The 16,357-nt window shown below is 42.1% G+C and overlaps 1 protein-coding gene across 2 annotated transcripts in view; it reads right to left on the bottom strand.

Annotated features, from left to right (window-relative positions):
* Window positions 1-2,552: 2,552 nt before the first annotated feature.
* Window positions 2,553-16,357, bottom strand: part of FRMD1 (FERM domain containing 1) — a 62,485-nt gene continuing 48,680 nt past the window's right edge. For both annotated transcript variants that reach the window (XM_081188245.1, XM_081188246.1), the window contains exons 8-14: window positions 15,196-15,261; window positions 14,938-15,006; window positions 14,574-14,748; window positions 11,384-11,719; window positions 10,353-10,469; window positions 9,108-9,187; window positions 2,553-6,122 (exon numbers count right to left, since the gene is read on the bottom strand). In XM_081188245.1, the coding sequence (XP_081044371.1) occupies window positions 5,835-6,122; window positions 9,108-9,187; window positions 10,353-10,469; window positions 11,384-11,719; window positions 14,574-14,748; window positions 14,938-15,006; window positions 15,196-15,261 (1,131 nt within the window). In that variant the 3' untranslated portion in view covers window positions 2,553-5,834. The remainder of the gene's footprint in view (window positions 6,123-9,107; window positions 9,188-10,352; window positions 10,470-11,383; window positions 11,720-14,573; window positions 14,749-14,937; window positions 15,007-15,195; window positions 15,262-16,357) is intronic.

Raw genomic sequence — 16,357 nt, forward strand, 5'->3', positions numbered from 1 at the left:
TAAGCCCCCAAACAAATAACCTAGGAAAACAATATTGGACAACTTGTCATGCTGATGCTCAGAACTGACTAATGAACAGATCCCCCATTCTTTTGGCTGACAGGATGTGCTACATAACTCCTCCAGTGCCCTCTACTGTCAAGAAAGGGCCATGCATCCCACCCCTTGCAATGCAACTCGCTTTGGAAACAATTCCTATTAATGCGTTGGACTCGGAGAACAAAATAAAGTGTTGAGTATATAAAACACAGTTTAGGGTGCTGAATCAGCAGTCAAATAGTGGACCTTATTCTGATTGCCCCATCTAAGAACCTTGCAACCTTTGCAGATCTGCTCCTCTTGATCTGCCAGGAGAAAAGACACTGTAGCAGTGGTTGGGTGACCCGGAATGGACAATAAAAGAGGAGTGAAAATCTTGTTCCTCAGGTCTTTATAAAGAGTGCACACCAGAAGGGTGTGCGCCACTGATTTGGTGTTGCCATCTCCGCAGGGACATAAGCGTTTTTTGTGTGGAATCTTTTGGAATCATCCCTCAAGTACAGCCAAGGGCAGTACATTCAGTCTTGCGAGGGTAAAAGCGTGTCTATATTTTGGAATTGCTAGGTTGTACAGGTAGGGTGCCAGAGAATCAAAGTGGGAAGATGGAAAATGGTCATACCACGGGCAAAATTTCCTTATTGTGACCAGGTTGTTCTGACGCTCAAATTAGACTGTTTGCTTTACCCACAGTGAGTAGTTATAGTGGGGATAAACCACAAAAGTGGTTTTCATTGGCAAATTTAGACCAGGCAATGCAACTCGCTTTAGAAACAATTCCTATTAATGTGTAAATGTGTTGCACTCAGATACAACTTGAAGTCCCTTTTGTGGCCATGGCAGCGCCCATGTGTACTGTCAGGATTGTGGGAATTCCTGCAGATAATGCTGGGAATTGTAGTTCTGCGGGAGGTAAACTACGTCTCCCATCATTCTTTGGATGAAGCCATATGCTTCAAATGTACAGCATGTACATTAAATACACATTAAATAAATGAAACCATGTTACAGCTATTAATCCTATTAAAGGTCTAAAGACAGGGGGGAAATCAGCCAAACATTGTCCAGCTGCTATGGCTCACTGGGTTTATGTTGTGATAATGGCTCTGAAATTGCTCATGGATTCTGGGTGATGGACTGAACATCATGAGGTTGAACTCATGCCTTGCATGCAGAAGGTCCCCTGATTCAGTCCCCACCATCTCCAGTTAAAAGATGGAAGCCAAAAACTTCAATAAAATGTGCAATGGCTCATTAACCTCTTAGGTACTCAAAGGCTTGCAGGAAATGGATGTGCCAAAGAATAGCAAAGATGGTAAAGTGCTTTTCAAATGTACCCATAGACCTTAAAAGGCTGGTGACCACTGTAATAATTTATTGGGTTGGCAAATGGGAAGCAGTTTTAGTTCAAACCCCTACAGTGCACTGCTTGCCTTGGGCAAATAACTGCCACTAAACCTACAAGATTGTTATGAAAATTATATTTTGGAAGACTTATGACACACTAAATAAATTAACTATGCAACTTGCATATGTTCCAGGAAACTATAGTGAAATCCTAGCTGTCACATGCATTAGTCACATGTGACAATGTAATAGTAATACTGATCTTTTATATAGAGGCAGGGGTCCTGTGGCCCTCCAGATGTTCAGGGATGATGGGAGTCATAGTCCAACAATATCTGGAAGACCACAGGTTCCCCACCCCAACATAGTGCTTACAAGGGCTCAAAGCATTTCACATGCATGTTCTAGTTGTACTTCTTACAACAATCTGGTAAGGGAAGGCAGTATAAAAATCTTCCCTATCACAGGGACTGAGACATAGTAACTTGCTTAAGGGAGTGCATGACAGAGTCAACATTTGAACTCAAGGCTTCCAGATTCATAACTCAAGTCTCTTTGCCATGATGCTATCCCAGTTCACAGGTGCAACCCACTGCTCCCTACACAAGCCTTTTCTGTTTAAGAGGATATACCAAAAAAAAAAAGAGGATATACAGTTAGCAGTTCTCTGTGCTAATGGACAAATGAGAGAGCCAACAGCATCCTGGGGGAAGGGCTATATTGGAAAAGGAGATGGTGATTGTTGACTGGCTGAGTAAGAAACTTCGGAGTCTTGATTTTAAGAGTGGAAGCACTTCATACACTGTACCTGATCGTTCAAATTATGGCCACTTGGAAGTACTCTAAGAATATTAAGGAAATAAGGCCTCAACAATTAGGAATGAGGTGGCATCAGAGGGCATGTTACCCAATTCTACATCCAACGTGCCACCAGCCCTGGTGAAGCAAGCACACATTCACTGGCTATTGAAAAGCATTTCCCTAACTAGAATAATTTGCAGTCTCCAAAACACCTCAGAAATACTTAGTCTTCAAACGCAAAGTCTCATTGCTGCCCAAAACTTACAAAGCTGTTTACTGGTTTTATGTATTCACACTGTGCCTTTGGGCCTGTCAAGAGTGGCTTATCTTGGCAATAGGAGTAGTGACATAAAAGCTATGAGGAAGAATACAGTTGGCAAATACTTTATTTCCCTCTCTGTGAACTTCATCTCTCTGAGGTGACCATTTTCACATTTCTCTTCCACACTCAAGTAGCGCACGATCAAGGCTGCTTTTCTAGCAAGCTTTTATTACATGTGTGTATATGTACGAGTGGGAGTTAGATGGATCCATCTGTGTGCAAGTCCCCCCCCCCCATACAAAAGTTTTCCTTTCATGGAAAGGAGGAACATTGACCATTAAAAAAAACGGAGGGGCTGCAACAAGTAACTTACAGCTGAACAAATATTGACAGCTGGTTTCCATATCTTCAGCAGATTAAAAGGCCCTTTTCTTTAATCGCATACCGCAGCTAAGCTAAACATGAAACAGAACCTCAAGATTAAAATCAATACATATATATATATCAGAACTCATACGTTTACATGAACCAAAAGGAGGCTGCACAGCCATCATAGTGGCTGAAGAGGTTTCAAGACAAGGGGAATGAAACACTTAGCCCGGGTTCTCATGTTACCTTTTCAGCAGATGGCAGGGAAAGGGGGGGCACAATCCCCTCAGAAGGTAAGAAGGGACCCAGCTGTGATCCTGCCCAGTTTAGGCACTTTCCATTCTATCGTTTAATGTTTGGCTCTTCCCATTTGAAATAATCAGTGGGCCTTAATGAGGGGAGTTAAACTATGATGCAGTGGAATATGAAAGGGCTTAAATTTGGCAGCTGGCTCCCCATGAGAACTGGTCCTCACACCCTGAACACAATTTGGGTGCTCCTTCATTTCCATCTCATCTATTTCAAGGAATCAAGACATGTGGAAGTCTGCTGTTCCCTCCCCCATTTTTGCTCACTACAAATAAATATGACTATACAGACAGAAATGCAAAGCTGAGAGAGAGAATCTATGAACATATTAAGCAGTGGGCAATGGACAAATGGACTAATTCAAGGGATTGGCACCAATTCTTCATATGTGAACTATGGAAAGTTAACTTCTTTTTTAAAAGCAATAAAGCCTTCAATAATTTCTCAGTACAGTACCAACAATAAGTATTGCTGGTCTAAAAATGCCTACAGGGTGACTAATTGGCTCATGGGGGTCAGGAGATGTCAAACCAGAAGGTGGTGATAGAGGCCACAATCTACTGAGACATTCTCTTGCACAACCTCTGCAGGAGAGCAGCTTCCATTCATTCCCATCAGGCTCCTGCAAGGGAACTTCTTACTGGGAAGTGTCCAGGATTTGAAACTGATTTCACACCTCTCGTGAAGAGGAAGCGCCTAGGAGAGTAGAAACCGCTATAGCAGCTGCCTTTCCATCTCCTCTTCACTGCCCTCCCTATTCCTGCTCGTTAAATGTGTGCAAAAGGATCAACAGCACCAAATTGGGATCTCACTAGTCTTTCTAGCCCTATAATTTTGTGGAAAACTTTTTTTTTTTAACCTTTCGTTTCCTTTGTTGACAACAGCTGGTCCAGAAAGAGCCATTCCACAGAAATGGGGTGGGGAAATCCAATGTGCTCTTGCCAAACAATTAGGTTAATGCACATTGTCTTAATTGTCTTAATCCCCTGATTCTTACATTAGACAGAATGTAATGCTACCCTGAAGCAGGCAAAAGTGAGCCTAGAAATATTCAGCACGAGAATGTAAGAAAAGTCCTGCCATCTAGTCCAGCAGTCAGTTCTCTCAGATGCCTGTGGGAAGGCTGCAATGAGGTTAAGTGCAGCAGAGCTCTTCCCACTTGTGATTCCCAGAAACCAGGAGTCAGAGGGATAGTGCCTCCAACAGGGGAGGTAGGTACATAGCCATCATGACAAGTAGCTGCCTCATCCCCCTTTAAAGCCATGCAAGTTGATGGCCAGCCCTAGTTGAAAACAACTGTGTGTGCCTCCTTGGGTCTTCTCTAAATTTCCCAACATCCAGCTTCATTGGAATGGGCTGCGTTCTCATTACTGAGACAGGGAGAAGAACATCTCACACTCCACTTTTTCCACACCATGCAAAATTGTAACCCCCCCCCCTTGAGGAGGTCTTCATTGCCCAGCACTTATTAGCACTCCATCAAATGGGCCAACTATTTCTTTCCTTTCATACAAAACCATCCAAAGTTTAAGCTGACCTATGTCTCATTGTCTGTGACCTGCATATGAACATGGACCTACATGGGAACTTCAACCATGCCTGTACAATTCTGGGAAATTCCTGTCCCTACAGAACTTACTGATCAATGACCTCTATGCCATTTCCACAAATCGTGTGACATCTTGCCTCCGTTTTTCACACTGTTGTTTTGTGGCACAATTCAGCACTCTGTGAGCAATACTGTACCAATGCTACTTGTCCCCAAGAATGATGCACAGTGGGCTAACCAGGCAGTTTTCAAGAAATGGTTGCAAAAGAAATAAGGAAAGGCATAGCCTGGAAGTGACATTACACCCTCCAAAAGATTTATTGGTGATATAAATATGTCTGATAGATGTGAGTAAATATACATGTTTGGGCAAAGAGCATTCACCTTGATCTAGCAAAGCTGCTATGGTCCTTTACTAGATAAAGGCATAAGAGGGTTTTTTAATTCAAACGTGTTGGGCAAATTTACATTTTGAGGTAGTGCTTTGAGATTCTGCCTCTCCTCTGGGGCTGCCCCTCTCTTTCTTCAAGAAACAGTTGGAGGGGCATGTGTCACAGATATGTTTCAGATATGATATCTGACTCTTTCCAATACTGCTACTTGACAAGTGGCATGAGAGAGGAAAACTGCATTTAACAGAAGACAAGATTCTGCTCCTTATGATGCCAAATGGCAGTAGAGGCTTGAGCATGGCAGACAGTTGATGGAGACACATTTTAGGAAAACAACATCCCTAAGGATTACACATACTGAAGAAACAGTGAAGAAAAAGTGGTGAAAATTGGACCAGAGTTTGGAAAACAGGAGGCAAATATTTCCGGGTCCTGAGAATATGTTCAGTTTTTTGACCACTGCTGGTCTTCATTTTTTTGTTTTCAGTAAGAAAATTGTTCCTGAACAATTATCCTGAAGCGTTCCTCAGTTATCCAGTCTGCAATCATAGCATTTTAAATGCTATGCTTTAATGCTATGCAGTTTGATCAGATCTGCTGGATCAAACAACAATGACAAACCAGAGAGGGCAACAATAAGGAAAGGATCCCACACGATGAGGTAAAATCAGTATCCATTTCCCATCAGAACAGCAGTCACTCCTTTTTTTCTTTTTCTTTTTTTATAGGTGACCTTTGGCAAGATGGTCCGAAAGCTTCTCTTGTGTGTCTACACCACAAATTCCTCTGGGAGCTGATCTTCCCCCAAGAGATCCAGAGACAGGCAGTTCATGGACCTCTTCCCATAGAGGGCAGACTTGGTTTTGCAGTCGGCTGTTGAATAAACACATCCATAGCTGGCCAGCTTATCCTCTAAGGCGCAACCAAACGTATAGCTGTGTGAGGTATCTGAAGATAATGTGGCACTTAGTGGAGGATGAAGACACTTGTGAAGGCGGATGTCATCTAGACTATGGCTGTGCTGGTCCGGGCACTTCATAGCTTTGGGCTGTGCAAGCTGCCAGTTTAAGACAAGCATATATTAAAGCAAACAACTTTAAAACAAACAAGCAAGACAAAAGAAAAAGATTGCATGCGTGCAAGCTCCCATCCCGTCTCAAATTGTTAACATTCCTCTCATTTTCTTTAAGGAAAATTGTCTTAATGAAGAAGCTGTGAAGCATTATGGAATTGTGAAGTCATTCAACTATTAACGCCTAGATTCTGAGCTTCAGAACACAGTGTCCCCCTGGCATGTACTGAGTGTTGGAAGGGAAGAGTTTGGATGAAACAACGGTGCTTGTCTAGGTTGGAAAAAGGAGGGGAGAGCCAAGAGGGGTGCTGCTTCTTATAGTTAAAAGGTTTGATCATGGTAAGCAGAAGATTAATTTGTCTTCCTTTTAGAATCACTATATTTTGATTGGTCCTTCAATGTCAGCATTTGTCGAGGTTACCATGTCCTTGTGGAGATCTACTGAAAATTAAAGTTTCATGGGATGGACTTTATTGCATGAGAGGCCATAGGAAGGAAGGAAGGGGAAAAAATAAGCCACATGGAAGTGGTATAGGAGGAAGAACTCCAAAACTTATGAAGAACTTCAATTTCTGACAAGTTCTTATCCCTGAGGATGTACTGAAATAGAAAGGCAATAGGAAGTGCCTTCCTGGGTCAGACGAAAGATCCCTCTTATCCAGCACTCTGTTATTTTCAGTGGTCAGCCAGAGGAGCAAGGAGCCATTGTGGTGTTTTGATTATAGACTGTTGGACTAGGATGGCTGAGGAGATATGGGTTCAAACCCCCACTCAGCTCTGAAACTCACAGGTTGACCTTTGGCCACTCATTCTCTTTCATTATAACCTACCTCTCAAGATGTGAGGAGAAATGGTTTGGGGGGCATTTATGCTGCCCCATAAGAGGGGAAAGTGGGTGATATCTGGTATTCAGAATAGGAAGCCTCTGAGTATAGAAGTTCCGTTTAGCTATTAAGGCTAGGAGTTGTGCTTATGTTTTTTGACATAAACACGCAATAGAATCTCTATTAACCAATTTTTGGAAATTTCCTGAATGTTATATGTATTATATAGGTGTGCCTACTCTGATTTAGTGCTTTGGGAAACAGCCCATTTTAGACCAAGGGGCTTCTAGGCTGCCCAAGCCAGCTTCATTTCTCTCCCTCACCACTTCATTTCTCCCTCGCCCTCTCAGAAAAATCAAAGAACAGCGGTAACTTTCCCTCCTTTTTGACAGAAGTGGATAAAATTACGTACCTAAAATGGTATGTATGAAGGGGCATGGTATAAAAAAAGGATGACTGCTACCATCAGCACAATGTATATTCAATTATACAGGAAGCAACGTGCTTCCCTGAACATTTTTTTAAAGCAGCCCTTGGACCACTGTGTAACTTTTATTTGATTTCCAATGGTTTATGCAGATATTTAAAGAATTTTCTGGAATTATCCTAAAAAATCTGCACAGGAACAGGATAAGGAAGTCTTTCATTTTTTATAGCTGGTTTTTCTGCCTCCCTTCTGTAGGGACACGTGTGAGTGTGCGTATCTATTATAGATACAACGCTTCATGCATTTAACTGAGGGCTCTGTGCCACAATAATTTTCATAGTCTTTACAGGTGTCACCAGACATTTCTTTGTTTCTACTACAACAGACTAGCATGACTACCAGTCTGGAACCTATGTAGAGAACCTGTAGCTCTCCAAATGTTGCTGGCACTCTAACCCTGCCAACACAACCAATAGTCAAGAAAAGGGATGGGGAAGAGTTTCCATTTTGTTTGCCTTTAAAGGCAAATCTATCAAATTCACACTTTCTGAAACAATAGGAGAACCAAAGCACAACCATCCTCCAAAATTCATACTTGTCTGAATTTTGCAAAGTTTACAAAAAAGGTATATATTCACGGGGAATGTGCATAAATCTAATGTATTAGTGAAAACAGCATACAAAATGCAGCATGTTTGCTAGAGAAATTTGCACTAAAATGGTGAATTTTCATGGGCACTTTTAGGACACAGCTTGCAACGTATACCAGCCTCATCCTATACTCTGAATCCAGTGGGTTATATTTCCAAGTAAATGCTTTTAGTCTGCAGCCCTTAATCACATGCTTAACTCTCCTACTGAAATAAGAGAGACTTAAAAGTGCATAACTCTGGCTGGGTTGTGCCCACTAGTTAATCAGAATCAGCCCTGCAGGCTGTCTCAGTTTTAGACGTATAAACCATCTTGTTGAGCACCCTGGATTATGGCGAAGTCTACTGAATTAATTCAAGCTAGGCTTCCTTTGGTGCTGTTGACAGAGTGAGTCTGATTTTACTTTCAGATCTTTGCTGTTATGCTGTGCTGGCGAACGAAACGTTAGATACATTCTTAGCGGAGCAATTTGTGCACTAACCACAGACCGAGAATAAACAGTGGTCCCACAATGCTGAAGTCTACAGTCAAGGGATCTTTCCCCCCCTTTCCTGATGATGGCAACCACATTTGGAACATAGAAACATTAACATTAAAATGTAAAGATAGAAGTATTCTTTACATACCAGAACGTGATTGCTTAAGAAACAGCATCTGATTACACCACTAGAAACAAAATCCATGAGTTAAACCCAACCCTGTGCATTCTTTATTTTGAGTTGGATCCAGTTCCCCAAGTGATTGATGCTATCTTTTAGGCTTAGAAATAGATGCTTCAAAAGAAAATGTCCTGGGAGTTTAAACCCAGAACTCATCCTAATGTGGCATATGATATTTGCCAAATTTCTTATTACAGAGAGTAAATGAGACAAGAGTTTGGTATGGCTCATAGCAACATAGCAACCTGCCTCATACTATCTAGCTCATTGATTCATCCAGCTCATTACTGCTTATATTGATGGACAGCGGCTGTCCGTCTCCTACCAGGAGATGCAGCAGGTTGAACCTGGAACCTTGCAGCTGCTTTGCCACTGAGCTACACCCTTCCCACACCAGCCAACATCTTACCTGGCAAAGCGATTCCTCACTCTGGCCTCTGACCTTGATTAACGTGACTTGCACTACTGAAAGATGGTTCGGATTTGTGTCTGTTGTGGGGGTGGGGAGAGAGAGAGAGAGACAAAATCAAAATGATAAGATTCAAACTGAAAACAAAAATGTGGATCAAAGCTTGTAGAGATACTGGCCATGTTCATGTGGTCATGTCTCAGCTTATTAAGCCATGATATATGCACAAGTATTTTGCCCACACATGCCATGCCTCTTTGCTCCTTCCTTGGATATGAGCTGCAATTAAACCAGGAAGGCTTTAATTAGCCATAGTTTTCCATTTCATCTGAATTGGGAAAATACGGCTGCCAGTTTCTGAAAAAGCCAGGATATCAAACCATGGGTAGAAGTGAGTTTAATGCCCTGGCTTGTTCCTGGTTGCCATCACTTTCTATAGCATAAAACCATAAATTATGATTGACTAAAGATTTCCTGGTTTAAGCGTGGCTAGTGGCAAAGGGGGTCTGTAAGTGAATGAAAGGCCTGTCCGAGCTGGCTCCGTATATTGAGAAATGTGATATGGCAGAAGCATCAGAAAGAGAATGCTCAGGTTGCAAATTCCTTGAATTTGAAAGGCATTAATAGTGGGTATCTGCTACTTCTCTCTTCCTCAAAATATTCCTTACTCCTGGCTTATATTAAGATTCTGTATAGAACACCAGGCAATAGAGTGTTAAATGCACCAGTTACTGCACCCAGTCCTATCCATGTCCACCTTTTGTACCAGCAGATGTTAATAGATTATTCAAATTATTTTCTTAAGCAGGCTGGGGAGAGAGCAACAAGATGCAAGTTTAAGAATTACAATTCTATTTATGACAGTAGGTTCTCACTTCGAGATGCTTGGTTCAAGCAAGTTCCTAGCTCATTGTTACGAAAAAAGTCATCGTGGGGACATGTATATTTAGCTAAACTTCACACAGGAAATTGGGAATTCCAGCGCTTGAAGGAACTCTGCTTATTTCACAATTCTTTGTGGCTTTCAGTCGCCACATTTTTGTGCCCCTACGACCTTTTTAAATGATGATACCCTGAAATACTTTCCCATGTTCCACACACCCCTTCACTCCACAAACAGATTTCTTCAAATTTAGTAAAAGAAATGCCACACTGGAATATTTTATGCAAGTCAGAAACTTGAAACACCGTGAAACAGGATGCAACACTGACAAAGTTCAAAGAGTTGCGCAAATATCAGCTCACCCTGGCAGCAAACACCATCTTTTGCAAGCGAATCTACAGGTTTTCCATGTATGACGTCCTCTAACTGAGGCTCATCCACAGGCACCTCTTCCGACTCATCCACTGTCAATTCAACTTCTGAAAATTACGAAAGAGAAGGTGGCACAGTGATATATCTTTCTCTAAAGTCCCCTGCTCACCCATTCATCCTACCCACCACTGCTCTTAATTTTGTTCCCACAGAAATTTACAGCATGCAATGCTTTGAAAGAAAATGTGATGAAAATGATGTATAGGTGGTATATTACCCCTGTGAAATCAGCTAAAATGTATAAAACAAATAATAAATGTTGGAAATGTAAAGAAAAGGAAGGAACTTTTTATCATATGTGGTGGGAATCTAAAAAAGTGAAAAACTTCTGGAAAATGATATATAATGAGATGAAAAAATGTTAAAATATATGTTTATTTAAAAAACCAGAAACATTTTTACTTAGCATTGTAGGAGATGATATTAATAGACAGGACTGTAAGTTGTTTTTATATGCAATGATGGCAGCAAGAATATTCCAAAAATGGAAGCAAAAAGAATTACCGATGAAAGAAGAATGGCAAATGAAATCAATGGACTATGCATAATTAGACAAATTAACAGGAAGGATTCAAAATCTGTGGGATCAGAGATTCTTAGAAGACTGGAGTAAATATTTGAACTATTTGAAAAGCAATTGTAATAAACAGATTACGCTAGTAGGACTGCAAGAGGTTCTGTAAGGAAGACAATTTGAAATATTGCAAGAAAGACTATGATGAGAATTATTGGTTAAGGATAATTAAAAGTAATAGAGAAATTAAGAAATGAAGAACAAGTGATAAAGAACGGAAAATCTTCTGAAGTGGTTGACAGAAGTCTAAAATATTGTATAAGATAAGAAGTTATGTTAAATGATTGTTGGAAATGATATGTTAAAAAAACCAATAAAAATGTATTAAGTTTTTTTTTTGTTCCCACAGAAAAGAAATACCTGCTGGCCATTCGTTCCAAGCCTTACCATCATCCTGAGAGTCCTCTTCGGCTCTCTCTTTGCCACCGCTATCAATGCCAGAGCTTCCATAGCTGATGTTTGAGCTGCAGGACTTCTCCTTCCGATGAACCCGATCCATCCCAAAGGGCTCATCCACCGACATCTCCACTGAAATCCGATGCCTTGAGTCGGCCTCAATGCCCGACGTGTGAGAGCTGCCATGGCTGTCGGTCGACTGTCGAGACAGACGGTTGTTCTTCTCACTTCCTCTGCTGCTTCCACTGCCGTGCGAATGCTTGTCGGATGCGTCAAGGTCCATCTCCAATGTGTCACTGATGTAGGATTCCCGATATCGTTTCTTCTCTGCAACAAGTGAGTAGGGGGGAAAGAAAAGTTTGGAAAAAGAGAAACTTAAATCTCTTGCCACCAGTGCTGGCCTGATCACATGATAACACTGCATACAAATAGCGATACATATATTTAATAATTATTATGGTGGAAGGAAGCACTTCACTGGTCAGACTAGCACATGTGGTGGAAGGCTAACCACCACCAGAGTCTCTGCATGGAGCAAGTGCTCTTGGGAGTGGCCCTCACAATCTATCCAGCAACCATCAGTCTTACCCAGAAGTGAAGCAAAAGGAAGAAGGGCCATGGAGACAAAACGGCTATAGTGGTTTCTCATTCATAAATCCATCCATTCATTACATTTCCATGTGGCCTGATTATAATAAAACTTTCAAACCTCCAGCTCTGTCCATTTTCCATTTTTAACTGACACACCTCATTGGTGGTTAAGAGGATTTTCAATATTTGTTTTTGAATTCTGAAATCATATGTTTTATGACTTTTAAAAATCTTGTTGAAATGTGGAATGATACAAGCTAGCTAAATAATTTTTTTTAAATTGTCACGTTTAAAGGACTGGAAGGGTCCCAGGTGCCTTCAAAAATAGGGGATTAAGTTCTTCTGTAACAACTGAGGTTAGAATGCAAGGGAGACTGGGCCCACGTTCTCCTTGCACAGTGGATTGTAGCAAAAAGGCCATGCCTTTGAAGGGTGGCATGGCATCAGTGCCAGGATTTTGTGAACCCTACAGACCACATGGGAAGAACCAGAGATCTGTTCAAGAAAATTGAACAGATTGGAGATAAGAAAATTGGAGATACGAAAGGAACATTTTGTACAAAGATTGCCATAATAAAGGACAAAAGTGGTAAGGATCTAACAGAAGCAGAAGACATCAAGAAGAAGTGGCAAGAATACACAGAGGAATTATACCAGAAAGATATGGATGGCTCGTACACCCCAGGTAGTGTGGTTGCTGACCTTGAGCCAGACATCCTGGAGAGTGAAGTCAAATGGGCCTTAGAAAGCACTGCAAATAACAAGGCCAGTGGAAGTGATGGTATTACAGCTGAACTATTTAAAATTTTAAAAGATGATGCTGTTAAGGTGCTACACTCAATATGCCAGCAAGCTTGGAAAACTCAGCAGTGGCCAGAGGATCGGAGAAGGTCAGTCTACATCCCAGTCCCAAAGAAGGGCAGTGCCAAAGAATGCTCCAACTACCGCACAATTGCACTCATTTCACACGCTAGCAAGGTTATGCTTAAAATTCTACAAGGAAGGCTCAAGCAGTATGTGGACCGAGAACTCCCAAAAGTGCAAGCTGGATTTAGAAGAGGCAGAGGAACCAGAGACCAAATTGCAAACATGCGCTGGATTATGGACTATGCAAAAGCCTTTAACTGTGTCGACCACAGCAAACTATGGCAAGTTCTTAAAGAAATGGGAGTGCCTGATTACCTCATCTGTCTCCTGAGAAATCTCTATGTGGGACAAGAAGCTACAGTTAGAAGTGGATATGGAACAACTGATTGGTTCAAAATTGGGAAAGGAGTACGGCAAGGCTGTATATTGTCTCCCTGCTTATTTAACTTATATGCAGAATTCATCATGCGAAAGGCTGGGCTGGATGAATCCCAAGCTGGAATTAAGATCGCCGGAAGAAATATGTACAACCTCAGATATGCAGATGACACAACCTTGATGGCAGAAAGCGAGGAGGAATTAAAGAACCTTTTAATGAGGGTGAAAGAGGAGAGCGCAAAATATGGTCTGAAGCTCAACATCAAAAAAACGAAGATCATGGCCACTGGTCCCATCACCTCCTGGCAAATAGAAGCGGAAGAAATGGAGGCAGTGAGAGATTTTATGTTTTTGGGCTCCATGATCACTGCAGATGGTGACAGCAGTCACGAAATTAAAAGACGCCTGCTCCTTGGGAGAAAGGTGATGGCAAACCTAGACAGCATCTTAAAAAGCAGAGACATCACCTTGCCAACAAAGGTCCATATAGTTAAAGCCATGGTTTTCCCAGTAGTGATGTATGGAAGTGAGAGCTGGACCATCAAGAAGGATGATCACCGAAGAATTGATGCTTTTGAATTATGGTGCTGGAGGAGACTCTTGAGAGTCCCATGGACTGCAAGAAGAACAAACCTATCCATTCTTAAGGAAATCAGCCCTGAGTGCTCACTGGAAGGACAGATTGTGAAGCTGAGGCTCCAATACTTTGGCCACCTCATGAGAAGAGAAGACTCCCTGGTGAAAGATCCTGATGTTGGGAAAGATGGAAGGCACAATGAGAAGGGGACGACAGAGGACGAGATGGTTGGACAGTGTTCTCGAAGCTACCAGCATGAGTTTGACCAAACTGCGGGAGGCAGTGGAAGACAGAAGTGCCTGGCGTGCTCTGGTCCATGGGGTCACAAAGAGTCGGACACGACTAAACGACTAAACAACAACACAGACCACATACATGACCTCCTCTTCCCCACCACAGCTGTCTCTGTCTTGAGCAAGCAGGCCACCAGTCAGCCAACAGTTGCCAGCCGTTCGTCCTCCTTAACTCTCATCTCCCCACACATCACCTCTGGGCCAAAGAGTTGGCAATCAGCCCCGTGGTGCTGGTGAGTGGCAACAACCAAGAGGCCTTCAGTGCTGGACCTCATGCAAAGTGTGGGCCTTGGAAGGTGTCCGGTTATGGCAGCCACTGATGTTGGCCCTGCCTGCCTCACACCTTTTGAACTCGACACAACTTTCTGACCTTGCAAATATCTTTAAGCTTTTGTGAAAACCAATGTCTTTGCATCTGCCCTGTGTTTGCCAGAGGCCTTGGCCCTTGTCAATGCAAACCCTCACCCTCACTTACCTTCTGCATCTTCCAGCATCTGGATCTGCTTAAGGATGGGTTGGATGTTCAGAAACACACGGTGGCTGTTGCTGAGCAGCTGCAGCAAATGCCGAGACCGGAAAGGGCACCCTGTGTAGTAAACCAGCTTCCGGGCTGAAGGCAAACCATCAGGCTGGATTATAAACTTCTTCCCCTAAATTACAGAGAGGGGAAAAGGAAAGTGCTCTTGGTAAATAGGACTGCACATTTTATTATCTCTTTATAAAAAACAAACAAACCTCCAAACCCTATTATGCATTTGCCAGCCCTGAGCCTTTAAGAAATCATGCGATTCAAACTGCAAGTAATCCAAATTAACACTGTCACGTTCTGCAACACTCACCAGAAATGCTAGTTTCCCAATGTGTGACCAGGGGAAGTCATAGAGCAGCTGGCGAACATGGTTCACCTCCTACAACAATGCAAACAAATGGCAAAAAAGGGAAAGAAAACGACATTATGAGATGCACAGGAACAATAATCAGACTTGTAAAGTCTAGGACACAGGAAGAAGTTGGAAGTGCTGGCAGAGGAACTGTGTGTGTGAGAGAGAAAGAGAGTGAGGTGTTAATGCCAGATTTAAAATCTTTCAACTTCTTACCTGATAGATGTGCATCCCTTTAAGAGTCAGGCCCAAAATGATGGTTGGGCGATCCTCCTTCTTGTCCTGGGAAGACACAAAGGTGCAAGGTGAAAAGACAGACTTTGCTTTGGTGATAGTCAAGGAGGCTACCAGAACAGAACTGTAGCCTGGACTACTCCTGAAACTGATGCTGCACATATACAAGCTGTGACCAGGATCACTTGTATAAACTACACCCGTTTCTTGCATGAGATGGATCTTGCCACCCTCATGCATGCCTTTAGGCAGACCACTGAAACACCCTATGATCTATTTGCAGGTCACACTAAGCCAAACCATGTCCACGTGTAGGGATTTGAAGGCCCAGAACCACCACCCTGCTCCAGGGGAAAATGAAAATGTTTCCCCTCCTGCTTTTTCTCTGTCCAATTTTTCTGGTTTTCCCCTGGGCCGTCACACCTATGGGCAAGAGTACAAATCCAGTTCCAGACTTCTCTTTCTGGAAGGGCCCTTGGTTAGGCACACTTGCCCTACTACACAGAAATGGATGCTGATATAATCATAATAATATAAAGTGGAAACGAAAAATAAATTCCTATCAGCATATGAAAAAACAAAACCACACACACACTCTCACACCAGTATTTCAGGTCAGACGGGAATTCAAGTATTAAAGTGACTATTTCAGATCTTTGGCATCCCTAGGCACAAAGCGTGTCAGATCTTGCCCCATATAACCCTTCCAGCTTGTACTTGCGCAGTCTCAATCAGCAAACAGCTTAGACTGGAAGAAATTGCAGGAGTGGGTAAGTCTTATAAGTGGTAGGCACAAGCAGGGCTTTCCTTTTTATATTTTCATTTATTTGCTTTTCTGATAACCTTCCACATCAACAAAGCATGAACCAAAACGATGCAACAAAGAAAAAGCTTTCCTTTCAAAGATTTCAAAGAATCGACCAAAAATCATAAAACATTCCTTGACTTACTATCATGGTTCCTTTTAACTCCTCTTTTCCTCATGGTTTCTAAGTTCACACTATCTATCACAACCACTTTTATATACTTTAATTCTTATTCTGCTGAAAATGTTACCATCCTGCTAGGCAAATTTGTTTGCGTATAATACTTTTCCATATAATCTATAAATAGTATCCAGTCCTCTTTAGATCTTTCATCATTT

Source organism: Podarcis bocagei (genome assembly GCF_964188305.1).
Source record: "Podarcis bocagei genome assembly, chromosome: 3".
NCBI classification, from domain to species: Eukaryota; Metazoa; Chordata; class Lepidosauria; order Squamata; family Lacertidae; genus Podarcis; species Podarcis bocagei.